Source organism: Neofelis nebulosa, chromosome 6 (genome assembly GCF_028018385.1).
Source record: "Neofelis nebulosa isolate mNeoNeb1 chromosome 6, mNeoNeb1.pri, whole genome shotgun sequence".
In the NCBI taxonomy this organism is placed as follows: Eukaryota; Metazoa; Chordata; class Mammalia; order Carnivora; family Felidae; genus Neofelis; species Neofelis nebulosa.
In genome coordinates, this window is record NC_080787.1 from 34,372,141 (window position 1) to 34,398,083 (window position 25,943).

A 25,943-nucleotide genomic window follows, 5' to 3' on the forward strand; every position below is an offset into this window, starting at 1 on the left:
GCCCCTGCCACCATGTAAGGATACAATGAGAGGTCTGTAACTCAGAAGAGGGCCCTCACCCAACTATACTGGCAGCCTGCTGTCAGACTTCCAGCCTTCAGAACTGTGAGAAATAAATTTCTGTTACTTATAAGTCACTGAGTCAATAGCCTTTTTGTTCTAGCAGCCTGTGTGGACTGCGATGGCCTCCCATAGCACTCTGCTCCCTTTGCCTTCCCCATGCAGGTACAACATACCATGCAGGGCTCTAATCCAAGTTGTTTACCACCCTCCAGCCTGAAGGCAGGAACAGCTGTAAGCAGTTGGCATCTTTTCCCTGTCACCCTATTAGAATAGTCTGTCCTTTTCTCCCGATTTCCTGGAGTTCTGGGATAGATACTTGGGTCTACTTGTAAATTCCCTCTCTTCAAAGCCCTAAGCCCAGTCTAATAGAAGGTGAAAAATGTGTGCTGGGGGAAAGAAATCCCCACCAAGAATGGACCCCATACCAGATTTCCCTGGTAGGATTCCTAAGGAGTCTCCCCTCCCCCCTCCCATGGTTGTGTCTGTCTCTGTGGTGTCTTGGGAATCTGTCTCCTCCCACTTTTGTCTCTGTCAGTTTTCTTTTATCTTTCTTTCCCTCGGAAGGGAAGCTAAGAGGAGGTAAAAGAGGGAACCAAAGGAGGAGGGTCTTTGTAAGGCGGCAGTCTTCGGAATTGCGGGTGATAAATCCACTTAGTCTCTTTAATATTCTTTCAGAAATTCACACACACACTCACGCACAAATCAGAACAAGGTAGGGACTGGCGAGGGGAGCGGGGAACGGGGCTGGCTCCTCCTGACGTTGGGAGGTCCTACCCTGGGTTACCTTCTGCCCGGCTGCCCACTGATTGGAATAGGTGGAAGGGAATATTTACAGACAACGGGGACGTTCGTCATCCCGGGGTGAAAGGTCCTAAACTGGGAACCTCCGAAATCTCATTCCAAAATTACCAAAAGTAGAGGTTCTGGGATTAGCAAGAAAATAGTAAGAGACCTGGGTGGAGAAGACAAAACTGTACCATCAAAAATGAGAGAGCGTGGGGGCGTAACTACCTCGGGGCTAGGTCCCCGCGCCAGGAGAAGGGGAGGAGTGTGTCAGTCTGGGGGCGAGGCCTAGCGCCACAACCCAATCACCGGACGCAATCACCTCGAGGGGAAGGAAAGGAAGGCGGAGCCTGCCGCCCTGGAGGCGGGGTTTTGACAGAGCCAGGGCGGAGCCTATAGAGGAGGCGGGGCTTTGGGGACCGGTCTCCCAGCGGCGAGTGGAGACCCAAGGAGCTCCGCTGGGGTCGCTGCATTTAGAGGCGGCGGGGTACTGGAGTGACTGAGGGCCCGGCATTTGGCGGGGATCCCGGAAAGTGGCATCCCTGGGGGGGGTGTGTGTGTGTGGGTTTTTTCGGGGTTCCTGAGGAACTGGATTCGGAGCGTGCCCGCAAGGCGAGAGGTTCCGTGGAGGCAGAGTTTAGGATGTATCGAAATTCGGTGGCCCCAGAGGCAGGTGTGCGGGGCACCCACTGGATCCGCTGCGTGGCTGCAGAACGCGCTTGGGAGGTTGAGGGGCGCGGGGCGGGGCCAGGCCGGGTGCGTCCTTACGGATCCCAGTAGTTCTCATGGTGCTGAGCGGCAATGATGATGACTACGGTGAGGATGGTACAGAGCACCATGGCTGCGATGCCCACCGCTAGGGAGATGAAGGAGAAGTTCCGGGCCTCGCGGGAAGCGATCTCGGCAGACACCATGTCTCCGCGGGCCAAGGCCGTGCGCACCTGCGGGAGACGGGCGGAAGAAAGCTGATCAGAGCTGCTGCTCCCTCTGAGATGCTTCCCAGAACATTCGGCACTCCCTTGGAATAAGAAAAACCGGGTGAGGGCTCCCTTCCCAGATGCCCGCCCTCTCCCCCACTTCCACCTGCACTGCCTTGAAGATGGCGATGATGCCCGTAGGCCAGAAGCAACAGATGGTGGTCAGCACCGCGATGGGCATGTAGTCGTGCGGCGGGCGCCTCGGCTCTAGCAGGGCCAGCCCTGGGGCCTGGGGCGGCGGGGGGAGCGTGGAGGCTACTCCCGTCCCCCCCGGGGTCCCGCCTGTATAGGGCTGTGTAGAGAAGGTTGGGGGGAGAGAATGTCATTCCCATCGTCTCTGAGCCCACCAACATTCTGTGTCTGGCACAATGGTTTTTAAAGCACAATTCTTGCACGTTGCTTCTCAGAGAAACTTATCATCCACGACCCTTCCAGGACACCCATAAATTCCACTAGGTTCTTCTCTCTTCACTGCTGTCATTAACCCTATATTCTTGGTGATCTCCACACTCCCTCTCCCAAGGTATGGCCGCACCAGGGCTGCCCTGGCCTCACTTCAGACCTCGTTTCTTCTCTCCAAATATCTGCCTGGCCTTCCCTATTCAGTCAGTTCCAGGTTTACTCTCCCTTATCCTCCTCCATGGTTCCCAGGTTTCGTTTCTTCTCCCCCTCTCTCCAGGCTGTTTCCTTCTTTCAAACCTCCTCTGGACTTCTAGGCTCCGTTCCCCTTCTCTGACCCCAAATGACTACCAGACCCTCCAACCCCCCGACCCCCATTCCCAAGCCTTTCCTAGTCCCTCCTCTCTCTAGGCCTTGTCCTAGGAACGCCGCCTGGTCCCAGGCCCTGTTTCTCTGTCTCACTAGCCCCCTGTGTGTCCCCACCCCTTCCTCCCAAGCCCCATCCGCCCTGTACTCACCGTGCCCACTGGGTAGACCGGCACGTAGGCAGTGCAAGGCTGCAGCTGTAAGGGGTAGCCGGGGGCTACATAGCCCCCCAGTGGCAGCGTGCCTACCGTCCCCGTGTGCGTGGGCACTACGAAGCCCGGAGCCTGGGCCGTATGGGAGGGCGCCGGTGGGGGTGGGGCGGCGGCGGCCGGCGGCGGCGGGGGCAGTGGGCCCTCGAAGCGAGTCTCCTGCAGGTAAGGGTCGGGTGGCATGCGGGGCAAGGTAGCGCAGCCGGGTGGGGGCGCCCCGGCGGCCGGGCCAGGTGGAGCGTGGTGTGGCGGTCGCGGCAGGGTGGCGGAGGATGAGGGACCGCGCTGACCAGTGGCTACGGAAGAAGCCAGGCCGCCTGCCCCCAAGCGCGGGAGGGTGGCGGTCCCGGACTGGTGGTAGTGGTGGTGGTGGTGATGGTGAGAGGATGGGGCTGCCTGTGGGGGTGGGGCAGGGGGTTCGGCCGGGGGCTGGGGGGCATTATAGGGTGGTGGAGAGGTGTGAGGGACTGAGTCTGAGAGGCCTGGGGGCAGTGAGCACAGGAGAGGGTATGGGGAGAGAGGCAAGACAGGCAGAGAAGAGATAAGGGGGTAGGGGGAGATACAGGGCCAGGGATGGAGAAAGATAATGGGAGAGACAGAGGAGATGGGTGAGAAGCCATCTCTTGGTCTTAGGGGCAGGAAAGGGGTTGTATCTAAGCCATCTGCCCACCCCCCTTGTTTCTTTCAATCTAGTTTTGAAGTGGAAACCCTCCTCTGCTCATCTCCCCCTTCAGCAACGGTGCCCACAGCTTTCACCTGCACACCCAAGCTATGGCTGCCTTGGGCTTGCCCATCTGAGCTAGTCCTGTGTGTGCACGTGTGTAGACATGCAACACTGTGTTAACATGTGCTCAATTCAACAGTTGTATAAACACATGAAGGATGACATATTCCACTCTGTCTTCTTGCACTGGGGATGGGTGCCCTAGCCTCTCTGGGAATCTCAGCACCTCATTTAGGGCAGATAAACAAGGGTCTTCTGGATTCTACTCCCCTGACAACCTCCATCTCATCATGTTTTTATTATTTCCCCACTGAATGTCTCCATGTGAGCCAGTGTCATCTGTCCATCTGTCACTCCCAATGATGCTATCCCTGCAGCACCTGGCTGATGCTAAGCCACTCTTGTACTTCCTTCACCCTTTCAACCTGTCCCCTTTCCATGTTGTTGGCAAGGGGACAAGGCTGAGATTGGAAGGAGAGGAAGGAGGGGAATACAGAAAGAGAAGGGGATGGGGGGGGGTTGAGAGCTGGACCGAAATGAAATGAAATAGAATTGCCCCCCCCCCCCCAACGGAGGGGTGAGGGAGGGGGTTGGGGCCAAGGATGGGGGGGAGAGTCTGGAGATGGTGGAAAGGGCAGGAGGTTTTGTTGTTGTTTTTTACCTGACTTTTCCGATGACATGCCTGTGGTGTCGCTGGGACAGGGTGTCTGCAGCGGGAGTCGGGGTCCCTGGCTGGCGACGGAGTCTTGGTGTGCGGATTGCGCAGCCGGCGGCGGCGGCAGCACAGAGATGGAGAGATGAAGACAGCGGCGGGGGGCGGAGGGAGAGCAGGGAAGGGGGGGGAGCTTAAAGGGGCCGAGGAGAGGGAGGGGGAGAGTTTCCGAGGTACCCTCACTAGGTCTCTCCTCCTCTCACCCCGGCATTCAGGCCCCCAGTTTGGGCTCCCTTGGAGTTGTCATGGAAACAGGGAGGCGAGCAAGACCAGGCAAGGCGGGTGGGACTAAGGGAAGGAAGGAGTGGGGGGGGGGGGAGGGGGGAGAACTCTCTAGAGTCTTCCCCTCCAAGACTGGCTACAGTGATTATACTGTGGGAGGAAGTGAGCAGGTGCTCGGTGGATTCAATACCCCAGTCCCCACCGGATCTGGTTCACCTTAGTCAGATGTCCCCCTCCTCAGCTTCCCTCAGAGTCCCTGCAAGTTCTCAGGACCTTCTCCCAAATGCTTGGCCTTAGCTGCCCCCGCTTTAAGAAAGATAACTGCGTGAGAGAGAACTGCAGAGTTGAGACCTGCGATGACCTGAAAGAGTTCCCAGGGTTATGGTCTGGGTGAATTGCAGGTAAAGTGGGGGGCTTGGGTCTAGAGTATTTCCAGGGGAGTTGGACCTGCGGTTGGGGGGGTGGGGGTGGGAGAAGGACAGAGAGTAAGTTTGGGGGATAATATATGCTCTTTCCCCACTTGATTATCGGGCTTCTTAGAGTTCCTGGGCCCCTCAGTGTTCAGATCCATTTTTTAAAATCCCACCGATCCACCCACCACCTCTGCCAAGACGCAACGCCACCTCCTGAGTGAAAGGAGTGCGAGGTTCAGGGCACAGCAGTAATTGCAGTCTTTTATTTGTCCATTGTATCTTGGGGGCACGTATATGGGGAGGGGAGGTGAAGACAGGCCGTCTACCGAGACTTACAGGAGTTGGGCTTTTTGCGAAAAGGCAGTCGGGGACCCTCCCCTACCTCCACCTTCAGATTAGTACTGCCCAACCCCCACCCGAGGCAGTCGCCCTCCCGGGCTGTGTCCTCGCCCTCGCGTCCAAGTGGAGCCTACAGAGCTCCAGACATTTAGGTCACGGCCCCAAGCTGGTTGTTCCCGTTTCCAAGGCGTTTGCCTGAGCCCCCGACCCCCCATTGCCACCCCATCCTCACACTACAGACTCGGGGCACAGATTGGTTTTATTGAGAGACTTTAGACCGGCAAAGACCTTGTGAACAGGAGGGATTCAGACAAGCTTCGAAATCCTTTTCTCAACGGAAGCGTCTTTAAATGCTAAGCAAAAGCCCACCTAGGTATCGGGTAGGGATCAAGGCGGAGTTGCGGGACGTCTGGAGCTCGGAAGTCTGGAAGGGGTTCGAAGGTCTGCGTCGGGAGCCGCACACAGGAACTCCCGGCTAAAGGCCGATTGTGGGGGTCTCTCAAGTTGAAAGACTGGTGCAAACCACGCACGCGTGAGTCAGCGCTGCCCCAGGGGCCCTCCGCCCCCTGGAGGTGGGTCGTGTACCAGGAGTGGAGTAGAGTAGGCCAGGAGAAACTGGGCCAGGCTGCACTTTTAGCTCGAGGGGCCTCGAGGACTCTTCGCGTCTCTGGAGACAAGGGCACTACACGCACTTCATAATGAAGAGTTGTAAGACGCTGACCTGGGGCCTGCCGGCGGGCGGGTGGGGATGGGGAGGGGTCCGCTTGGGCTGGCTTCAGCCCTGATCCGGTGGCATGAGACGAAATGCGGAGGACTGCCTTTCCGCAGCGCCCTCCCACCTCCCGCGGGGGCAGGGGAATTTCACGTTCCGCAGCGGAGCCGGACGCCTGAATTGGGAAGTGGGGCGAATCGAGACCAGGAATTCGGACCCTGGTGTCGCAGGTGCCTGGCAGGGCCAGAACTGGCCTTCTCACGATTCCCAGGATTTGTTTGATGCTTCTTCCTCTCCCCACCAGTCTAAAATGGATCGCTCTGTCTTTTTCCTCCCCCGCTCGCGGAGTGCAGTGGAATGTTCCATTGCCCCTCCAGTCCTGGGCCTGCGTTACAGGGGACGCGGGCACGGTTGCCAGGGAAAGCCCCGGACGTGACGGCGAAGCGCGACCCCTAGCAGCCTCCCCTCTCCCATCCGTCATTCCCCTGCGCGAGCTCTCTTCACACCCTTCCCCTCCCCCCACCTTGCGGGTTCCAGTCTAGGGAGAAGTAAACAGCTGGCGGAGCCAGGCTCACGGACCTAGGCCAGGTGGGAGCTTGCATTCTCCAGAAGCCTGCGCTGCTGCTCGGGGGTCTTTCTTGCAAAACCCAGGGTCGTGCATGGCTGGGATGATGCATTAAGAAGATCCTCGGCCTAGGGACCGAGTCCCCGTAGAGTTGGGGGCGGGGCTTCGGGTGCGCGTCCGTGCGTCAATGTGTAGGGGTGTGTGTTTCCCCACAACCTTGAAGTAAGTTAAAAGTAGGCTGTTTTGTGACCTGAACCTAGTGTGAGCACCGGCGGGGAGGGGGCTCTTGATGCCAGGCGTCTGCTTCGAGGGGAGGGTGTGTTGTCATCTCTCTCACAGGCCCTCGTCACCCCCTTCTCAGGCGGGAGCATGCTGGGGCTCAGGGGGCTGCGGCTGCCCCCGGCGGGGATCCTGCTCCTGTTGCCGTTCCTGCCGCTGCTGCTGCTGCCCGCAGCCCCCGCGCCCCATCGCGCTCCCTACAAGCCGGTCATCGTGGTGCACGGGCTCTTTGACAGCTCGTACAGCTTCCGCCACCTGCTGGAATATATCAACGAGGTCTGGTAGGGGACACCCTGTTGTGGGGCGTTGGAGGCGTCTGTAGTGGCTGGGGAAAGAGAATGGGGAACCGAAAGTTGCCATTCTGGGCCTGCTCAGTTCCTGGAGGAGCTGGTGCTGGCGTTGGGAGATGGGGGGATGAGATCCCTGGTTCTAGCAGGGCACAATTAGGCATGTGGACACTGCCCAGGGGGGCGGTGTGGAGGGGGTCCACAGTCCATCCCCTGTTGCAGCATTGCCCCCTTCCCACAGACACACCCCGGGACTGTGGTGACAGTGCTCGATCTCTTCGATGGGAGAGAGAGCTTGCGACCCTTGTGGGAACAGGTGCAAGGGTTCGGAGAGGCTGTGGCCCCCATCATGGCAAAGGCCCCTCAAGGGGTGCATCTCATCTGCTACTCGCAGGGTAGGCGCCCTCCCCCTCCCAACTCCTAAGCCCTCTCTGAGGCTTGATCTTTATCTGAGGGACACATTCTAGTGTCCCCTTTTCTGAACCACATTCTTCCAGCCCTGGTACCTGAGCCCTACTTTTCTGACTTCCTTCAGCACTTGGGTCTTATCTCTGTGTCCTGAGTGGGAGGGAGGCTCCCTGCACTGCTGTCCCCTTTTGCCATTACCCATGGTTCTTGGAAATAAGGGATAATGGGGAAGTAAAAAACACCCTACAGTTAGAGTCAGAAGACCCAGAATCTAATCTGGCTCTGTCACTTACATGATGTATATAGCCTTTTGCCACAGGGTGTGCCTGTTTTCTCTGGGCCTCAGTCTCCTTATGTATATTGTGGTGGGTGGAGGGGGGTGCCTAGTGGAGAGGCTGTTGGCCTGGCTGTCCCTGAGTCCCTGTCCAATGTGGTGTTCTGCCTCCAGGGGGCCTGGTGTGCCGGGCGCTGCTCTCTGTCATGGATGAGCACAATGTGGATTCTTTCATCTCTCTCTCCTCTCCACAAATGGGACAGTATGGAGGTGAGCGGGGATCGTGAGGTCAAAGGGGGCCCCGAGTTTTGAGGACACAAAGGTTTGGGGCCACTTGATACTGCTGTTCTCTTGCCAGATACAGACTATTTGAAGTGGCTCTTCCCTACCTCTATGAGGTCTAACCTCTATCGGATCTGCTATAGCCCCTGGGGCCAGGAATTCTCCATCTGCAACTACTGGCACGGTGAGTAGGGGATGCCAAACGGGACTCCATGAGAGGGCGCCCTGGAGGGTAGGGCCGGCTGCTCCCACCCGTACCATAACCAACAGCAGTGATGATGAAGATAACTTCATGTAAATGAGCACTTACTGTGTGAACAGTCGCTGTTCAGAATGCTTTATGTGTGTTACCTTATCACCTCAGAGTATAGTCTGGTGCAGAGATCACAAGCCAGATAGTACATATTTTTGGTTTTGCAGGCCATATGGTCTCTGTCGCAAATACAATTCTGCCACAGTAGTTTGAAAGCAACCATACACCATATGTAAATGCATGTATCTGTGTTCCAAAAAACTTTATTTGTACAGGTAAGCAGTGGGCTGGGTTTGGCCCATGGTCCATAGTTTGCAAACACCTAGTGTAGTTTTTAAGACCATGGATGCTGGGTCCAGACTACTTGTGTTTGAAGCTTGACCCTGTCGGGTGACTGTGGACAAGTTACTTAACCTTACTGTGGCTGTTTTCCTTATCTGTAAAATAATAATCTAGTATCTACCCAATAGGTGCTTGTGAAGATTGAATAAATTAACAAATGTAATGTACTTTGAACAGTATCTGACATAGTAAGTGCTGGACAAAGGTGTTTGGTATCGTGTTTACAATTATTATTATTGTTGATACTATTCACGTTACCTGCTATTGTAGACTCCTGGTCATTTTTTCAGACTCTGGTCTTGTTTCTTTTCCCTGCTTCTCTATCTTTCTAACTGCTGTTTGTACCTAGACCCCCACCACGATGACTTGTACCTCAACGCCAGCAGCTTTCTGGCCCTGATCAATGGGGAAAGAGATCATCCCAATGCCACTGGTGAGACTCCAGGCTCCTGCCTGGGTCCCGTTTTCTGCTTCTCCAACCCCCTGTGTTTCCCTCTCCAACCTGGCCTGACCCCTGTGACTGACTCAGGCTCTTTTCTTCCCACCCTTTAGCATGGAGGAAGAACTTTCTTCGTGTGGGCCGCCTGGTGCTGATTGGGGGCCCTGATGATGGTGTTATTACCCCCTGGCAGTCCAGGTAATATGGGACTGTGTGGCCCAAAGATTGGCTAAGGATACCCCTTAGCCCCCAACAATTAATCTCCTGCCTGAAACTGGCCTGTACCTCCTACTGGTCAGCTAATGCTCCCATCCTCCATATATCCTGTCACTCAACAACAAAACCTGGGAGTCATTCCTCAATGCCTTGTATCTAGCCCGTCAGACTCTACTTCCTCTCCATCCCTAAACCCCTGCTTTGTAAAAACTTTTAACTTTGAAATAATTACAGATTCATAGGAAGTTGCAAAGATAGTTTAGAGAGGTCCTACATAGGTATCTTTTGCCCGGTTCCCCCAGTGATTGCATCCTATGTAACTACAGCACAGTATCAAAACCAGGAAATCGCCATTGGTAGGATGTGTGTGTATAATTCCATGCCACGTTTCCTTCCACCTCTTTTATATACCTGGACTTTTGTAATAGCCTCCAGCCTTATCTCCTCCATCCGATTCCTCAGGAAAATCTATGGCTCCATTGTGCTATGTGTGGGCCTCTGCTGCAATTCATCATGAGTGATCTGAAGTGTCACCTAAGCTCCTTTAGTCATTCAACAAATATTTATTGAGCACTGTATATATGCCCAGGCCCTGTTCTGGGCCATTGGGATGCAGCGGTAAATGAAAGAGAAGTCCCCACTCTTACGTAGTTTAATTTCTAGTGTGGGAGACAGAAAAATAGATGCAAATATGTATGTCAGGTGGTGATGAGACAGGCAGGGGAAGGGATTAGAGGGTGACTGGACCCTATGTCACATAGTGGCCAGATAAGTCCTGGAAGACTTGTCATGGGAGTAGAAACTTAAGGAAGTGAGGGAAGGAGCTGTGCAACAATCTGGGGGGGGGGGGGGGAACGACTCAGGGAAAAGGAGTGGCACCTACAGAGGTCCTGGGGCTGGTGTGAGGAATAGGGTCGCCAGTGTGGCTAGAGCCCAGGAAGCTGGGAAGAGGGTGGGAGAGGAGATGAAAGAGGTAGCAGGGAGCCAGTAATATTGACCCTTTGTAGGGCAAAGTAAGGCCCTTGTTTTTTATTTTTGTTTTTTCCTAAAATATACAGAACATAAAATTTACCATTTTAAGTGTGCAGTGCAGCGGCAATGAAGCACATTGGCATTCTTGTGTAACCATCACCACCATCCATATTCAGAACTTTTTTTTTCTTCCCAAGCTGAAACTCCATAGCCATTAAACAAGAACTCCCCATCCCTGCCTCCCCCCAGCTCCTGGCAACCATGGCCCTTGATTTTTTAATCTGAGTGAGATGAAAAAGGCATTGGAGGGTTTTAAGTGAAGGAGTCATGTTCCTTATAATAGCAAGGGTTGGGATTTATTCTATCTCATTTTACATCTATGACCCTCTGAAGATTGTAATAGCTCACAGTTATATAGCACCTTTTATGTCCCAAGGCACAATTCTAAGCACTTTTCAAATAAATCTCCTTTAATCCTCCTTTGACATATAAGGAGACAGGGTTCATGGTAATTACTATTATCCTTGTTTAACATGTAAGGAAACTTAGGTGCAAGGAGCTTAAATAACTTGTCTCCATTCATAGAGTTAGTAACTGGTGAAGTCAGGCTATCTAACTTAACCAGGGTGTTTCACTTCCTCTCTGAAAAGGAAGTATTCTTAAATAGGACAAAGAGGATAAGTAATATGCTCAACCACAACATTTGGGAGTGTGTGGCAGAGCTGGAGTTCACATCCAGGTCTGTGTGCCCCTACTGCTCTCCTATACCTGATGAAATCCAGCCCCTCCATGTGGCCTTCAGGCCTCCAACCCAGCTCCCCCATGTGCCCAGCTGGGCCTCACCTCTGTACCTTTGCTCCTGCTCTTCTGTTTGCTGGGGGATCAGCCTTCCCTAGTGGAGAGTACCTCACTGGGAAGGCTTTGTTGGTGCTCTAAAACCAGCGGGGTGGTCTTTTTTTGTTCCCATTGTCCCTTGGACTTAGCACTATTAACGTTTGTTGTTCATGGTCAGTGCCCACTCACTGCCCATGCCAATTAAATATTACTTTTCAAAATTTTAAGACCTTTTTATTTTGAAATAACTTCATACTTAATGAGTTGCTTAAGTATTACAAAACAATTGTGTGTACTCTTCACCTAGATTTTCTAAAGGTTACCATTTTGCCATGTTTATGTCCTCATTCTTTCTTCCCTCTAAATATGTATACGGGGGTATAGGTGTGTTTGTGAACCATTTGAGAGTAGGTTGTAGACATGATGTCTCTTTACTCCTAAAACTTCAGTGTGTCGGTGTCTGTTTTGTGTATACAGGACTTGTCTTTACATATCCACAATATAATTATCAAAGTCAGGAAGTTAACATCAATAAGATACTCTATAGACCTTATTCAAATATTTTCCAGTTGTCCTCATAGGGGGAAAAAAAATGTAGTCCAAGATCTAACCTGGGATCATGTGTTGCATTTACTTGTCCGTGTCTCTTTAGTCTCTCTCTCTTTTTTTTTTTTTTTTTTTTCCTGGGGTATTTCCTCTGTCTTCGTCCATTACATTGATATTTTTGAACTATTTTGTTAGAATGTCCCTTAGTTTGGGTTTGTTGGCTGTTTCCTCATGATTAGATTCAGGTTTGCATTTTTGATGGGACTCTGTAGAAGCAATGCTGTAGCCTCTGTGTCACCTTGTGAGGTACATGATATCCACTTGAATATTTTGGGTGTCTTCCTTGCTTGCCTATCTCCCAATAGGCCATGAGTTCCTGAGGTCCCTCCCCTAGCCTACCTTGATTTTCTCCCGCTCTCCTGATAACCTCCTCCCCTGCCCACCCTCAATCTCTTTGTAGCTTCTTTGGTTTCTATGATGCAAATGAGACGGTCTTGGAGATGGAGGAGCAACTGGTGAGCCCCCTGGGATGACTTCCCCTTTCTTCTGGCACAGCCCCACCTCAGTCTGTAGCCCTCCCTGCCACTGACCCCTTGAGCTGAAGGGTTCACCCTGTGGGGAGGGGACCTGGGACACCAGGAGGAGCTCACTTTGTTTCTCCTTTTATGACTCTTTGCCCACCTTGAAGGTTTATCTGCGGGATTCTTTTGGGTTGAAGACTCTCTTGGCTCGGGGAGCCATAGTGAGGTGTCCGATGGCTGGGATCTCCCATACGGCCTGGCACTCCAACCGTACCCTTTATGAGACCTGCATTGAACCTTGGCTCTCCTGAGGATGTCCTCAGGGATCCCTCAGGAACTTCCCAGCCCAGAGACCAAGCGGTGGCCTTGGAAAGCAGATGTCAGCTCCGGTGTGCCTGCAACCACCCCATTGCTCCCACACTGCCCCCACCAACCAGGGCTCCCAGGACTCCCTTCCTGTGCTCCTCTGTAGATGATAAATCCTGGTCTCCCCCAACCTCATGTTTGGGGTTTGCTCCACGCTCTCTCACTCTCCCGAGGCCGGGAAGAGAGAAACCAGGTTTTTATCTCGTGGCTGCTCCTGCTGCTGTGGTTGCTCTGTCTCTGGCTGTATAGGAGAACCCAGCCCCTGCCCACTACAGGGGTCTCCTTCTAGGCCACTCAGGACATTTTTAGCTCCTGTTCTCCCCATGTTCCTTTTTTCTCAGCCCTCCCAACTCCCAGGAAGGACTACCCATGAGAGTGGGGTTCTGAGGCTCCCCTATGGGGACAGTTCCGTTCTTGAAATGTCAGTATTGGGGAATATCTATGGCCTGTGAGGCCCATCTCAGGTTTGGGGATCCCCCAGTCCCTCTGTTCAGTGTTGGGGTACCCCCTGGGAGCCTAGTGTCTTTGAGGCCCCAGCCCCTTTTAGCTACCATTGAATGGGTGTTAACCCTGTATTTATGGAAATAAAAGTCCATTTCCTCAGTGTGGTTTGGCTCCTTTCCAGGTGAGGGGGACCTGGCTCCCCAAGGAGGGTGGGGATGGAGAGCCTGAGGTCTGGGTGCCCGGATGCCTGGTGTGGGGTGGGACCCCCTTGGCGTTTCCGCTCTCTAAATGCCCATTCTGTGTGGGTTCCTGATTCTCTGTGGGTTCTTTCCTGCAGAGGACAATTCTCTTCCTGTTCCAGCCTAAGCCTGGGGGGCTGAGCCCAGGGCTTCAGTGGTTTGTGCCCTAGCCTCATGGGTGGAATGCGTCTGCCACCCCCAGGCTAGACGAGGGGGCTAAGGGTCAGGGTGGGCATTTGTTGCACCCCTTTTCGACCTTTGTAGGCCTGAGTTGGGTGAGGGGCTGGACAATAAGCCTCCTCTTCCTTAAAAGAAGGAATTTTGGTGGAGACAATAGGGCCCTGTCTGCTCTGGTATGGGGGGCGGTGGCTGACTCAACTCTGCCCCCCACCCCCAGGCCCTAACAAATGTCATCATCAAATGGGGGCAATTTCCCCTTAGTGCCATGGGCTTCCCACCACCCCCCCCTTGTCCCTTTGTGACGATTTGCCCTCCTCTCTTTCCTCATTGAATCTTGCCTCTTCTCCCATGACCTGACCCTGCTTTTCTCTGCCAGCTCTCTCTCCCTGTTCCTCAGTTCTCCCCGAGTCTGTGTTGGGTTGAGGGGTGTGTCAAGAGCCAGGGGTACTGGTGGTGTTACAGACCTGGTAGCCTCTGCTGATCTGGGGAGTCCAGAAATAAGGGGGTTCGTAGAGTTTGGAATTTACTTCTAGGGGGCCCTTTGCTGGGGTGGTGGTGAAGGTAGTGGGACTTAGACCCATGGAGCTGATCAAGCAGGAGCTGTGAAGGAGGCTTGTGGGAGGGGGCAGGGATGGGAGGATTCTGTCTGGCCCAGCCCCTCCTCTCCTTTCCAGCCTGCCCAACCCGCCCACCAGTCTGAGCTGCTGTTGCTGAGGCTGGTCTGCTGGAAGTCTCCGGGAGAGAGGGAAAGACAGGTGGGGAGACAGTGTCAACGGGGAATGAGCCTTAGTGTGAGTGTGAGTTGGGGAGTGTGGTAGGAGTGAGGGTGTGGGTATGTGGGGTAGTAGGAATGTGTTTAAGGTGCAGTTTCCAGGTGCATGGGTTTGTGTGCAGGGTGTGAGGGGGTGTAATGGTGAATATCTGAGACTTTGAAGGTAGAAAAATTAAGATAGAAGAGGGTTTGTTACAGATAGGAAGGTTATGGGCAGAGTGTGTGTGTAGAGAAGATGGAGGGAGTGTGTTGGGGTGTGCAATTGCATGCATGCTTGGACCATGCTGTGCTGGATGAAGGGGTCGTGTTAAATGTACACGCAGGTGTAGACAATCCTGGTGGCTAGTGCAAATGTGTACAAGTGAACGTACTAACTCCCTTAAAGGGCACTAGCAGACTGCTTTTGGAGGGGCTGGAGCTGGAAAAGTTATGGGAGAGGGGAATGGCCTCCATTAACCTCTTCTTGCCTGCAGCCTGCAGTTTGGAGTCAAGGAGAATCATGGGGTCCAGGGATGAACCGTGCAGTCTCTTAGGCCGACTCTCCTTCCTCCTGCTACTGATGTCAGTCCAGGGGGCCAAGGGTGGATCCCTCAAAGAGAGGTGATGACAGGGGGGCAGGTCCAGGGGTGAGGTCTTCAGAAAACCTTCTGGGGGTGGGGCGTCAACAGGTGGCAAAACCATGAAGTTTAGAATGGGGGTGAGGTGGTCACCTCCAGGGAGGGCAGGGCCTCAATGGAGACTTAAGGGAAATGGGACTCCTGACCGCTCCCAGGTCACTGAATGTGTCTTACCTTCTCTGGCATGGGTGCAGCCAGGGGGTCTGCTCCAAGCAGATGCTCGTGGTCCCCCTCCATTACAACGAGTCCTACAGCCAACCAGTGTATAAGCCCTACCTGACCATGTGTGATGGAAGACGCATCTGCAGCACCTACAGGTGAGGGATAGGGAGGCTGGACTCTGGAGTCTTTCAAGAAGAAATTCAAGAACCCAGACCAAAACCCATAAACCAACGTTCAGAGCCGGGTCTATGTTCCAGGACCACATACCGTGTGGCGTGGAGGGAGGTGAGGAGGGAGGTGCCGCAGACCCACGTCGTGTGCTGCCAGGGCTGGAAGAAGCGGCATCCAGGGGCCCTCACCTGTGATGGTGAGACTGGGTCTTCCCAGGCCTGGGGTCAGGGTGCCCCGCAGGGCTGGGGAGGCAGGCAGTGGGTCTGGTTTTGAACCACCCTTCTGTGCCCACAGCCATTTGTGCCAAGCCGTGTCAGAACCGAGGCGTCTGCGTTAGGCCAGAGCAGTGCGAGTGCGCCCCAGGCTGGGGTGGGAAGCACTGTCATGTGGGTGAGTCACCTCGCCCTGCACCCCCATACAGTGGCACCAGGACCTCATACCTTTGGGGTGCCAGCTCGCCCCCACCCTTCAGCCCCCATCTTCTCTCCCATAACTAGACGTGGATGAATGTAGGACTGGTGTTGCCCTCTGCTCGCACCGTTGCCTCAATACCGCAGGCAGCTTCACTTGTGGCTGTCCTCAAGGCCTGGTGCTGGGTCTGGACAGGCGCACCTGCACAGAGGGCGCCCCGGAGCCCCCAACTGGTGCCAACATCCTCAGTGTGGCAGGTGAGTGGGAGCATGGGTGGCAATGAGGCGCTGCACTCAACTGGGCAGTGGGTCACGCCCTCTTTTGTCCCAGTTCGGGAAGCAGAACAAGATGAGCGTGCCCTGAGACAGGAGATTTGGGAGCTTCGAGGGCGCCTGGAGCGGCTGGAGCAGGTGAATGTTGGTGCCTGGGTCCAACCCCTCTTGGCAGGGTGTGCTCCACCCCCAACACTCTGAAGTGTCTCTTCCTTTGTAGTGGGCAGGTCAGGCGGGGGCCTGGGTCCGAGCCATGCTGCCCATGCCACCTGAAGAGCTACAGCCGGAACAGGTGGCAGAGCTATGGGGCCGTGGCGACAGGATCGAGTCTCTCAGCGACCAAGTGCTGCTGCTGGAGGAGAGGCTAGGTGCCTGTAAGTCCTCATGCCCTTCTCTGCTTGAATCCCATCCCCAATAGCTGCCCCCAGCTCTCCCGGACACCCTTCCCTGGTTCACTTTTCTCTTTTCCCCAAACCCTTCCCCAACACTCAGTCTCCGCATACTGTCCTCAGATACCCATATTTCACCCCTTCTTCTGGTACCCTGTCCCCAGTCCACTTATTGTTGGGTGAGAGTGTCTCCAGTGCCCTGGCAGCCCCAGAAGTCCACAGCCAATGTGTCTGCCTCCTTGTCATTCACCAGGCTCCTGTGAGGACAACAGCCTGGGCCCGGGCCTCAATCTCAATCGGCGGCCAATAAGGAACCCCTCCAGAGCCCCTGCCCCCTAATTTATACAGAAACTGGCCCCACTAATCCTCTGGGATTGGCCAGCTGGGGAAGCGAAGATAAGGTTATCTGCCACTAAGGAGCAATGAGTGATGGAAACTTACGAGAGCTGAAGGAAGGGGAAAAGATGGGTGCCTTGGGCCCACCCCTGAGTCTTCTGGCTGGGGGAGGTGGCCTAGGCGAGAACCACTTCAATGCCTTAACAAATGCAGCCAGAAAGTGCCCAGATCTCTCTCTCTCTCTCTCAATCTTTATTCTCGGGTTTCTTGCTGTTATCCAGATAATTAATAAAAACCACACAAAACTGGGTCCCACCCTCTCTTTTTGCTCCCAGCCCACCTTCCCAGTTGTGGGCACAGGTCTGGGGTGGGAGGCAGGAGTGGCTAATGCCACAGGGAGGAAATGAAAACTGGCTCAGAGAGGGGAAGCCTCAAAAGAAAGAGAAATAAATTAAAAGCCCTCCCATCCCCTCCAGCCAGGGTTCAGTTCCTTTCCCCAACTTCCCAGGGAGCAGAAGTGAGTGCAGCACCTAATGTCTGCCTCTTCCCCTTGTGTCTGGTTAGAATGGTACAGCCGGGCTGCAGGGGACTGGGTTGGGGCCAGGACCACTGAAGAACTGTACCACAGGGATGGGGGGAAGCAGAAATGTGGAGACCAAACTGGCATCTAGGAGTATGCTCACCCCTGGGCACCTGGGTATGGGCAGGATGAAACCTCTGAGTGAGAAGAGTCCAGCCTCCACTGATAGGAGGCTCCATGGGAGGGAGGGTGAGGGTGCTGAGGAGTGTTCCCAGGATAAGCCAGGAATGTTCCAGGCATTGCTTCCAGCCACAGTGTGAGGAGTCCTCACAAACGGGTAAGTCCACTGAATCCATGGACTTGTGGTAGGGTATTGTTCCATAGAATGGATGAGTCCACTGGCCAATGTGGGGTGGAGAGGGAGAGAAGATCACAAAAGAAGAGGGTCCCCTGGGGAAAGGATGGTGTGCTCCCACCCTTGTGTAGGTGAGCCACTGGAGATGAGGGGGAGGCAACTGTCCCAAAGACAAGATGGCACAGGAGGTGGGTGGGGGTCAGAGTGGAGACTGCACCAAGGCAAGAGAGTCCATGGGGGGAACTGGGAAGGGGCAAGGAGCGGTGCTATATCCACATTCACTTCAGAAATTGAAGATTCCAAAGAGGAGAACAGTGGGGAGAGGAGAAACAAGGAAGTGGGCTTGGCCCTGCTTCAGGGCCCACTGGGTTGGTAGGTGTGGGAGGAACATGGGGGTAGATGGGAAGGGAGCTCAGAGCCGGGCGTCGCCCACCCCTCCAGGCTTCTTCAGACAGTCACCACCGCCCCGGCCATCAGTGGAGATTTCCCGGAAAACGGTGAGCATGGAGTGCCGGACTCTGTCAGCCAGAGCTGGGACGTCATCTGGTGTCAGCCCTTCTGTGGGCACTGGGGGCAGCACCCGTACCTGACATCGCCCTGGGAGGGGGTGAGCACCATCATGGGCTGTCTACCTAGGCCTTTGCTCACAGGCAGGGCCCAGTTCCTGAGCTCTCCCGCTACTCCCTCCCCAACCTTTCAGTTCTCTTCCCCCTACCCTGGACAATTGCCCCTCTGCTTGCCAGCTGCTATCTGTTTTAAGGCCCTCTTGCACAAAGCCTTCCCAGTCCGGACACCTCCTTAGCACCCTTCCAGCCCCCATCATCTAGGATTAGCTTTCACTGCCAAGTGTTACTACAGCTTTGCACACACAGGTCTTATCTTTCCCTCTGGGCAGTAATGGCCCCTGTTGGAGGGATCAAGTGTTACCCATGTAGCAGGGTATGGTGGGAGCTTAATAAATATTTATTAGTTGATGTGGGGTCACTGGATGATCCTTTGGACATCTCAGTTCGGACACTGACCAATCCTCCTGTCTCATGGGGATGTCTACCCTCTCTCTCCCATGGCCTTTCTAGCCACCCCCAGCCCCAGATCTACTCAGAGCCCTCACCCGAAGTGAAGCGACGCTCCTTCTTGCAATAGAAGTCTTGATAGGAGGACATGACTATGGGGACAATGGGAACCTGGGGAAAGGGAAAAGCAAACAGCCCACAGTTCCCTTCCAAGGCCCCCATGACAAACATCTGCCAAGAAAGAAAAGAATGGTGGAAGCTGGGGGCTCAGTAGCAGAGGGGGAAATAGTAATTACCTGGGCCTGTACTGCAAGGTGGAAGGCGCCACGTTTGAAGGGCAGCATGGAGCCATTGTGGTTTCTCGTGCCCTCTGGAAAAACCCAGACCCGCACCTGGGGAAGACAGAGGTCAAGAAGACATACACAGAGGGGTCCGAAAACGGTCATGAGGCTGTAATGGACCTTTGAGGGCCGCTGGCCCTGCTCTACTCCCCAGTGTTGCCACCCCCCTTTGCCACAGGGGACTCACGTCCTGGGTGAGCAGGGTCTGGGCAACTTCAGACATGACACTGATGGCATCCCCAGTGCGCTTCCGGTCAATGAAGATGACTCCTGCCAGCCAGCAGGCCAGTCCAGCAGAGCCAGCCCACAGCAGCTCACGCTTGGCAATGGGCACACAGCGGCCTGGCAGTACCTCCATCATCCCTAAGGCAAAGGTCGGGGGTGGGAGTGAAGATCAGGGTAGAGGTAAAGTGTCATGGGAAACAGGCCATCTCCCACATTCTTAAGGACGGAGATAGGGGAGAGGGGGCGGGAAGCCCTGAGGAGGATGGGGTGATTAAGTACATATTAGCCTACTTATGAGGGTAAGAAGGACTGGGGGAAAGGGAAAGGGAGCAACGTCCAGACGAAGGGGAGTTGCGGACCCCTAGCGGAAGAGATTCTGGGGAAGGGGGAAGGGCATAACTGGGGGAGGTATGCCCTACGAGGGGTCTCACCAAGCAGGTCGAGTGAGCTCTGGTGGTTGGAGACCACGACGTAGGGCTGTGAGGGAGGGAAGTGGTGGGCCCCACGCACCTCCACTCGGATCCCATACAGGTATTTGATGTGGAGCAGCATCAGACGCAAGATCCTGTGGGGTCACGGCAAGGGGTTCCAGCAGGACCCACTGATGTCCATCAGCACACCTCACCCGCCCCCCGCCACTGCCTTTCTGGGCATCTGCAGTTCTCTCTCCTTCCTTGTCCCTGGGCTCTCTCCATCTTCCTTACACATCCCACAACCTCCCCACCCACTGCTCACTTCGGACTCTTAGGTTCTCTCATCACCCAAAACCCCTTGGCCCTCACTTCATGTTCTCAACGTTGCGTCCTCGCACAGCACACACAGGGATGGCGAGCACCGCCAGGAAGAGGATCCAGCCATTGTAGAAGGCCATCTTGAAGAAGTATTTGGCACTGGGGCTGCAGAACCACAGGGTGGGCAGCAGGAAGAGCAGCAGCAGGAAGAGCAGCAGCAGCACAGGCCATACCCCCGGCCACAACTCCATTCTGGCCACCTGCAGGGGACCGGCAAGAGACAGTGGGCCTCGTTCCTGGAGGGGAGTGGGACGGGCAAGGCACAGAAGGCACGGTTTGGGGAGCTAGAAGGACAAGGGCCAGAGACACAGGATGGGGTCAGGGCTCCCATCAAAACCTGCCCAGACAGCCTCTCTAGGATGGGGGCAGTGGGAACAGGAGCTCGGGACTGCTCACCCAGCCCTCTCTCAGAAGCCTCCAGAAATATTCACAAAGACAAGAGACATGACACATGAACACCCACAACTCATAGACGTGTGATAATAGGAAACAATAACAATAACAAACACTTGTAGCTGGTAAGGGTCTTAGGATGGTCTATACCTGTCTAATACAGTAGCCACCAGCCACATATGGCTACCGAGCACTGGAAATGTGGCCTAGTTTGAACTGAATTGTGCTGGAGGTGTAAAATATGTATCAGATTTCAGACTTTGAATGAAAAACAGAATGTAAAATATCCCATTGATAATCTTTTGTATTGATTACATTTTGAAATCAACCTTTCTGGATACTGAATTCAATAGAATATATTATTAAAATTAATTCCACCTTGTTACTTTTTACGTTTTGATGTATCTTCCAGAAAATTAAAAATTACACCGTGGCTTTTATTATATATCTGTTGGATTAGGGTTGATCTATAGACTATGTTAAACCTTAAATATGAACCACATAATTTACATTTTTCGGAGATAGGCCCAGAGAGGTTAAAGAACTTACCTGTGGTGATATGGCTCCTAAGAGGCACTTCCTAGTTGAAACCTAAGTGGCTTGTGTTCCTAACCACAGTTATGCTGCGGCCAGTATGTATGCACACAGGTGGACACACAGCAGACAGCAAATACAGTGAAAGGCACAAAACACCCACAGACATTCTCAAGGGCAGACTGGCAAGAATAAAGGCTCTGTCACTAACAAAAACACAAACACACAGTCATACGAAGACTGACCCACTGACACACACATGCAAACTTACAATCACACCCAGTTACAGATAAAGGAAAGTAAATGCATAACTAGAAAAATCCCTCTCCACCAAGGTGTCCAACCTCCCTCCCCTTCCTGTTTCCAGATAAACCCATGGACATACCAGGAGTTGCTGCCTCTATCAATCCTGCCTCCGCAGGCAGGCAAACAAACCCTTACTCCTCCTTCTTTCCCTTCCAGCGACACTGGAGGCGACCTGGTCAGGCAGGTATATAATATGTTAAGGCCTGACCAAATGAAAGAAAGAGGGGAGAGAGTAAAAGCGACTCATACCATCTGCCCTGGGAGAGGAAAGAGTTGAGGAGGAAGAGGTGCAGGCACACAGAACCTGCCTTTTAGGTTCTTCCTCCTTCCTCCACTCTGTCCTACTGCTGGGGGCAGGGTCACAAGTCACAAAAAGGTGTTCAGGCAAATACCTGTCACTTTCAGCAAGGCTACAGTCACTGTCTTCTAATGACAGGAAGGACTGTGTTCAAAGGTAAAGCCATTGCCAACCAGTGAAGGTTCAGAAGCAATAGAGGAAACAGGAGACTCTGCCAACTCTAAAGCTATAGGCTTGATTTGCTCTATCCCACTGCCCTTGTAAGTCTGGACCAGCATTTCTCTCCCCTGGACTATTTGCGACAGGTTCCTAACTCTGCTCCTCCAATTCGTCATCCACATGGCAACCACAGAGATTTTTCTGTAACACAAATCTGAGCATTTCTCCGTCTTCTAAAAGGCCCTTTCGACAAGTTGACTTCTGCTTACATCTTTGGCCACATGCCCACAAGAGTCCTTTTTGCTCCAAATTGATTTACTTCAGTTCTTCAGACACACCATGATCTTTCATGCTTCTGTGCTGTGAACAGGCTGGTCCCTTTGGCTGGAATGCCCTTCTGTCTTTCACTTGCCTGACCCAGCTCAGCATCACACTTTGGAAGTCTTCTTGAACCCCTCCTGGCCTGAGTTTTCATTACACTTTTATCTTGATCACTGGTTCTCAAAGTGTAGAAATACATATTCTTGGACCTCACCCCAGATCTCCTGAATCAAATTCTGGGCCTTAGGCCCAAGAATAGGTATTTTAACTCCCCCAAGTGAGGGACAGCCCTCCAAGTGAGTCTGATGTGCACAGCAGTTTGAGAACCACTGATCTTGACACCACAGTGTAAGTAACTGCTCATTTTTGTTTCCTTCCCCAGTCTGTAAGCAGCCTGAGGGCAGGAACTCTGTCATTTCCCCAATACCCAGGACAGAAGGAGGAGATAGTGCTCAATAAACATGCTGAACAGATTATAAGGCTGTATACACAGCCTGTCATAATTAATGACAGAGCCAATCATGAATCAGATAGCTACACTCTTGAGGACTATTAACTATGAAAAGAAAAGTCATCAAGAAAGCAATGAACACAACAAAAAGCCTAACAGTAACCTACTCTGAATATACACATACACTATATGGTTACACTGAGGGAGGAACAACAATCAAGATGGTACATCCCATCTCACACAAAAGAGAAACATACAGAATGGGGATTAACATACCACCAGGGAAAGATGCTGCTGTCATCAAATACATGCCAACAGTGCAAAAAGAGTGAGGGACAGATAATGTGCACAGCAGGGTTGACCTGAGGCATGCACTGAGCTCCATGAACACAGACTGTACACAGCCACGAGAGAGATAATGTATGTGAAAAGACATAGACCAGGAAGGTCAGCAAGGTAAGGCATATGGGAATGGTTCTCTGGGGACATGGAGGCCCAGTTACCTTTCTCTCTAGTACGTGACATTAAGTGACCCTCTCCGGAGCAGAAATGTCGAAAGATTTATAAGCACTGTGAAGTGCCATATGGGTTAATGGGCATATGACTCACAAAATATACTGTCAATAAAATTATTAAATAAATAGAATGTGTAACCAGAAGCACACATGCTGCGGTCATGTCACATCAGCATATCATGCGAAGGAGCATGCGTATGTGCGGTGTAAACCGTGACTGGGAAAACATGCAGCAAACAGGCCAATCCGATCACATCATGAGTGTGCACTAGTGAACTAAACCACAGGCTACCACACATGAAGACTTGCATACGACAGGATCATGGACATAACATACGAACCAAAACAAGGAAGGTATAACCTTTACACGCAAAAAGTAAACACGCAAAAGCATAAAATGTGCAAGAAACATGAAACCACATAATAGATGCAATATATAAAAACTCACACATTTGAACAATGTCAAGACTGGACATGAGATATGGACATAAGATATGAGAATGGGCAATTCTGATGGAAAATAACACATCATCTCTCCACAGTCCATGGATAGCATAGGGAGAAGCTAGCCGCACATAAGCCATTAAACATGTCAAAGGCACACAGATTCGGTGTAGAAAACATGGCCCCCCACAAAGCATCTGTGTGTCAGTAAGGATCTAGCCCAGTGTGGATGGCCACTGAGAAAGGTCCTGTGCCTAGATGGAAACAGAGGTGTCTGAGGGCATTCCTAGGAAGCAAATTCTGCTGGGGGAAGGAGGGCAATAAACCGCCTTCTCCCGGCCACAACCCCCCAAGAGTCATGTGGGGCCAAAGGGCAGGAAAAGGAATTGGGGAAGGTGTCGGGAATTCCCTCTTCAGGGCCCTGTCCACACCCCCATCCCAAATTCGCAGGGTCTCCGCCGTGTCTCTTCCATCCTTCCTCCCTCTCAGGGCCCCTCTCCTTTCCCCAGCAACCCTCTCCCCAGTCCGCCTCCCAGACCCAATCTCTCCCCCATCCCCTCCTCCAAGTCCCTCTCGGCACCCTCCTCCCGCCTCCTCCCATCCCATTCCCGCCCCCACCTCAGTGGGGTGGGGGGCCCGGGGGGCTGGCCCCCTCCCCAGCCAGGCTGCGGCAGCGGTGGTGGCGGGTGGCTGTCTCTGCCTCGGTCGGGGTGTCGGTGCCAAGGGGGCGACAGGATTTGGGGGTGTCCTAGCCCCGGCCGATGGAGGGGAGGTGAGAGTGGGAGGCTGGGCCCATTGCGGTAGGAATGGTGGGGGGGTTGTCCCCCCAGCTCCCTCCCTCCCTTCCTGCTGTCTCTCTGAGGGCTGGGGCTGCTGTTGCCGCTATCCCCCCCCACCCCTCCCCAACGCCTGCCGGTTTCCGGGGCTGGCCAGGAAGTAGAGGGCGGTGATGGGCGGCCTGTTTTGCCAATCGACTCCCAGGGACCCACGCATCTTTTCGCCGCATCGGCCAGTGGGCTCTTGGTAGCTCCGCCCCGCGAGCGCTCCGCTGGGCTCTGCCTCCGCCTCTGGCCTTCTCTGGCTCCAGCTGCATCCTTTTTTCCTCCAATTCCCTTCCAGCACACACGGCTTGTGTGTCCCTTGGTGCTGTATTCCTTCCTTTGCCCATTCCTTCTTCATCAGGTCTCCTCTTCCTGGAAATTTCACCGGGATTCTTCCTTTCTCCTTAACTCCCTTATCCGCTGTTTATTCCCTCCAACTCTTCTCCAAAAACCTCTTTACTGTCCCCCGTTCATTTCCAGGTAGTTTCAAGCACCTACTAAATGCCAAGCACTGAGTTCTTCACCTGTCTTCTCTCAAGGGCCCCATCTCACCTCACCTGGCCCTCCAGCTCTCTACCGGTTCTCTTTGACCTTTGCTCTCCCCACCCCTTCCCGCATTAGCTCCCAGCATCCCGGCTCCCTCTTCCAGACGCCTCTCTGGTCTTTAAAGAGAAGGGATACTTACTTTCAGGCCCTCTCCCTGCCCCTGTCCTCCCATGCTCTTTATTTAACCTCAGTACTTTTTCTTTTCTAGTTCCTTCCTATCGGTCTCCCTAGTCACTGAGGCGGTGTGAGACAGTCTCCCTCCCCAACACAGAGTCTGGGTGCATCTTTTCTTCCAATGAAAACTGGGCATTAGGGTTGCTTTTTTAAAAAAAATGAGAATGCTAGATTACTCTGGGATGAGCATGCCTCCTTAATTTTGTAGCCATGTATCTGTTCCCTCTCCAGCCCTCGATCTCCTCTTTCCCATACTTCCACATCCCTTTACCAGGATCATCCATCACTCCTCTGTTTCCACCTCTCAGTAACTTTTTTCCTGAACCTTGACAGGCCTCCGGTACTTTAACCTCCCCCGCCCTCCTCTAGGGAACTCCCAACTTCTCACCATGCCTCACTTAAGTCACGTGGGACCTTTTATCTGGGTGTTGCTGTACTGCCCTCAGCCTGTGTCTGTCCCCGCTGCCAGATACACCTTCGCCCTGCTTGAATTTACTCTCCCTGAGGTAGAGGATGCAAAGAACACTGGGAGTGGGAAGGCTGTTACCTAGTTCTGCTCCTTGGGCCACAGTGAGGGTCACTGACTGTAGAAAAGACCCAAACTCGTACAATATGCCCAAGCTCTGAAGCACCTTGCCCAAGTCCCAGGGGTCCAACCCTGGAGGAAGACCCCAGTTCTGCGGGATACATTATAGGACGGAAGGGGCGGGCCTAACCTCATTCCGCCTCGGGTCGCCCGAAAAGGGGCGTGCCTTGCCCCCTCGGTACCCACTCACAAAGAGGGTTTAAAACCTGCTTTTAAGGTTTAAAACGGAGTCGAGGTTAACTCTGTCATACTGTGTCACATTAAAAAGGTGTGGGCCTTTAGTTCTGTTCTGCAAATCACCTAAGGAGGAGCGGGCTGAGTCCTCCAGCCGAGGGAGATGGGTTAACACCAGTTCCGCAGATATGTGTTCGCACAATCCAAACGTCGAGCTGATCCCAGTTCTGCTCCGTTCTTCACTAAAAGGGAGGGGCGAAGCCAAGTTCTGCTCTCTACGTCACCGAAGGAGGCCGGAGCCATTTTGAACCCTGAGACCCTAGTACTTGCTCTCTTGCCGAGCTCTTCGCCGTCTTTTCCGATCTCGGCCAATCAGAGGTGAAAGAAACGGCCCAATCAGCCTGGAGAGACCACAGCCGGAGGCCCCGGATGAGGCCGAGCCAAAGTCTTTGAACCTCAAACCCCGCCAATCGTAGAGCA

The 25,943-nt window shown here is 53.5% G+C and overlaps 4 protein-coding genes and 1 long non-coding RNA gene across 14 annotated transcripts; 2 read left to right on the forward strand and 3 right to left on the reverse strand.

The window, feature by feature from the left end:
• Window positions 1–695: 695 nt before the first annotated feature.
• On the reverse strand, window positions 696–4,322 carry PRRT1 (proline rich transmembrane protein 1). Its single transcript, XM_058733444.1, has 4 exons — window positions 4,183–4,322; window positions 2,741–3,279; window positions 1,930–2,115; window positions 696–1,787 (listed from the first exon to the last, which is right to left on the reverse strand). Exons 1-4 carry the CDS (start codon window positions 4,199–4,201, stop codon window positions 1,611–1,613), a joined length of 921 nt encoding a protein of 306 aa, XP_058589427.1. The 5' UTR covers window positions 4,202–4,322; the 3' UTR covers window positions 696–1,610.
• A 731-nt stretch (window positions 4,323–5,053) lies between these two features.
• On the forward strand, window positions 5,054–13,106 carry PPT2 (palmitoyl-protein thioesterase 2). 5 transcript variants are annotated; one of them, XM_058733441.1, is made up of 10 exons: window positions 5,801–5,915; window positions 6,273–6,507; window positions 6,846–7,039; window positions 7,292–7,445; window positions 7,907–8,002; window positions 8,091–8,198; window positions 8,959–9,042; window positions 9,162–9,246; window positions 12,077–12,131; window positions 12,305–13,106. In XM_058733441.1, the coding sequence occupies exons 3-10, from the start codon at window positions 6,854–6,856 to the stop codon at window positions 12,446–12,448; spliced, it is 912 nt and encodes a 303-aa protein (XP_058589424.1). In that variant the 5' UTR covers window positions 5,801–5,915; window positions 6,273–6,507; window positions 6,846–6,853; the 3' UTR covers window positions 12,449–13,106. The 5 variants fall into 5 exon arrangements, with proteins under 5 accessions (XP_058589422.1, XP_058589424.1, XP_058589426.1 ...); XM_058733443.1 differs by having other exon boundaries at window positions 5,806–5,915; window positions 6,457–6,507; XM_058733439.1 differs by lacking the exon at window positions 6,273–6,507 and having other exon boundaries at window positions 5,054–5,915.
• On the reverse strand, window positions 5,451–6,629 carry LOC131513986 (uncharacterized). Its single transcript, XR_009262883.1, has 2 exons — window positions 6,499–6,629; window positions 5,451–6,094 (listed from the first exon to the last, which is right to left on the reverse strand). It is a non-coding gene; the product is annotated as an uncharacterized LOC131513986 (long non-coding RNA).
• A 130-nt stretch (window positions 13,107–13,236) lies between the features above and the next one.
• On the forward strand, window positions 13,237–16,806 carry EGFL8 (EGF like domain multiple 8). 4 transcript variants are annotated; one of them, XM_058733436.1, is made up of 9 exons: window positions 13,237–14,121; window positions 14,612–14,738; window positions 14,950–15,072; window positions 15,175–15,284; window positions 15,383–15,478; window positions 15,586–15,756; window positions 15,830–15,909; window positions 15,992–16,145; window positions 16,414–16,806. In XM_058733436.1, the coding sequence occupies exons 2-9, from the start codon at window positions 14,638–14,640 to the stop codon at window positions 16,497–16,499; spliced, it is 921 nt and encodes a 306-aa protein (XP_058589419.1). In that variant the 5' UTR covers window positions 13,237–14,121; window positions 14,612–14,637; the 3' UTR covers window positions 16,500–16,806. The 4 variants fall into 4 exon arrangements, with proteins under 4 accessions (XP_058589419.1, XP_058589420.1, XP_058589421.1 ...); XM_058733437.1 differs by having other exon boundaries at window positions 14,082–14,163; XM_058733438.1 differs by lacking the exon at window positions 13,237–14,121 and adding an exon at window positions 14,136–14,157.
• On the reverse strand, window positions 16,726–25,778 carry AGPAT1 (1-acylglycerol-3-phosphate O-acyltransferase 1). 3 transcript variants are annotated; one of them, XM_058733446.1, is made up of 7 exons: window positions 25,590–25,778; window positions 19,733–19,941; window positions 19,382–19,515; window positions 18,913–19,088; window positions 18,681–18,776; window positions 18,483–18,555; window positions 16,726–17,968 (listed from the first exon to the last, which is right to left on the reverse strand). In XM_058733446.1, the coding sequence occupies exons 2-7, from the start codon at window positions 19,930–19,932 to the stop codon at window positions 17,784–17,786; spliced, it is 864 nt and encodes a 287-aa protein (XP_058589429.1). In that variant the 5' UTR covers window positions 19,933–19,941; window positions 25,590–25,778; the 3' UTR covers window positions 16,726–17,783. The 3 variants fall into 3 exon arrangements, with proteins under 3 accessions (XP_058589429.1, XP_058589431.1, XP_058589430.1); XM_058733448.1 differs by lacking the exon at window positions 25,590–25,778 and adding an exon at window positions 23,781–24,041; XM_058733447.1 differs by lacking the exon at window positions 25,590–25,778 and having other exon boundaries at window positions 17,779–17,968; window positions 18,483–18,536.
• Window positions 25,779–25,943: the final 165 nt, after the last annotated feature.

Coding starts and splice junctions, on each gene's coding strand:
- PRRT1 (XM_058733444.1), bottom strand. Junction 2,116..2,740: donor CGGTCTACCCAGTGGGCACG/GTGAGTACAGGG, acceptor TTCTCTACACAG/CCCTATACAGGCGGGACCCC. Junction 1,788..1,929: donor CCATCTTCAAGGCAGTGCAG/GTGGAAGTGGGG, acceptor CGTCTCCCGCAG/GTGCGCACGGCCTTGGCCCG.
- PPT2 (XM_058733439.1), top strand. Junction 7,040..7,291: donor TGCTGGAATATATCAACGAG/GTCTGGTAGGGG, acceptor CCCTTCCCACAG/ACACACCCCGGGACTGTGGT. Junction 7,446..7,906: donor TCTCATCTGCTACTCGCAGG/GTAGGCGCCCTC, acceptor TTCTGCCTCCAG/GGGGCCTGGTGTGCCGGGCG.
- EGFL8 (XM_058733435.1), top strand. CDS start 14,581: ATGGCCTCCATTAACCTCTTCTTGCCTGCAGCCTGCAGTTTGGAGTCA. Junction 14,739..14,949: donor GGTGGATCCCTCAAAGAGAG/GTGATGACAGGG, acceptor GCATGGGTGCAG/CCAGGGGGTCTGCTCCAAGC. Junction 16,146..16,413: donor GGAGGAGAGGCTAGGTGCCT/GTAAGTCCTCAT, acceptor GTCATTCACCAG/GCTCCTGTGAGGACAACAGC.
- AGPAT1 (XM_058733446.1), bottom strand. CDS start 19,932: ATGGAGTTGTGGCCGGGGGTATGGCCTGTGCTGCTGCTGCTCTTCCTG. Junction 19,089..19,381: donor GAGCTCACTCGACCTGCTTG/GTGAGACCCCTC, acceptor CCTTTGCCTTAG/GGATGATGGAGGTACTGCCA. Junction 18,556..18,680: donor ACCTTGCAGTACAGGCCCAG/GTAATTACTATT, acceptor CCCTTTCCCCAG/GTTCCCATTGTCCCCATAGT.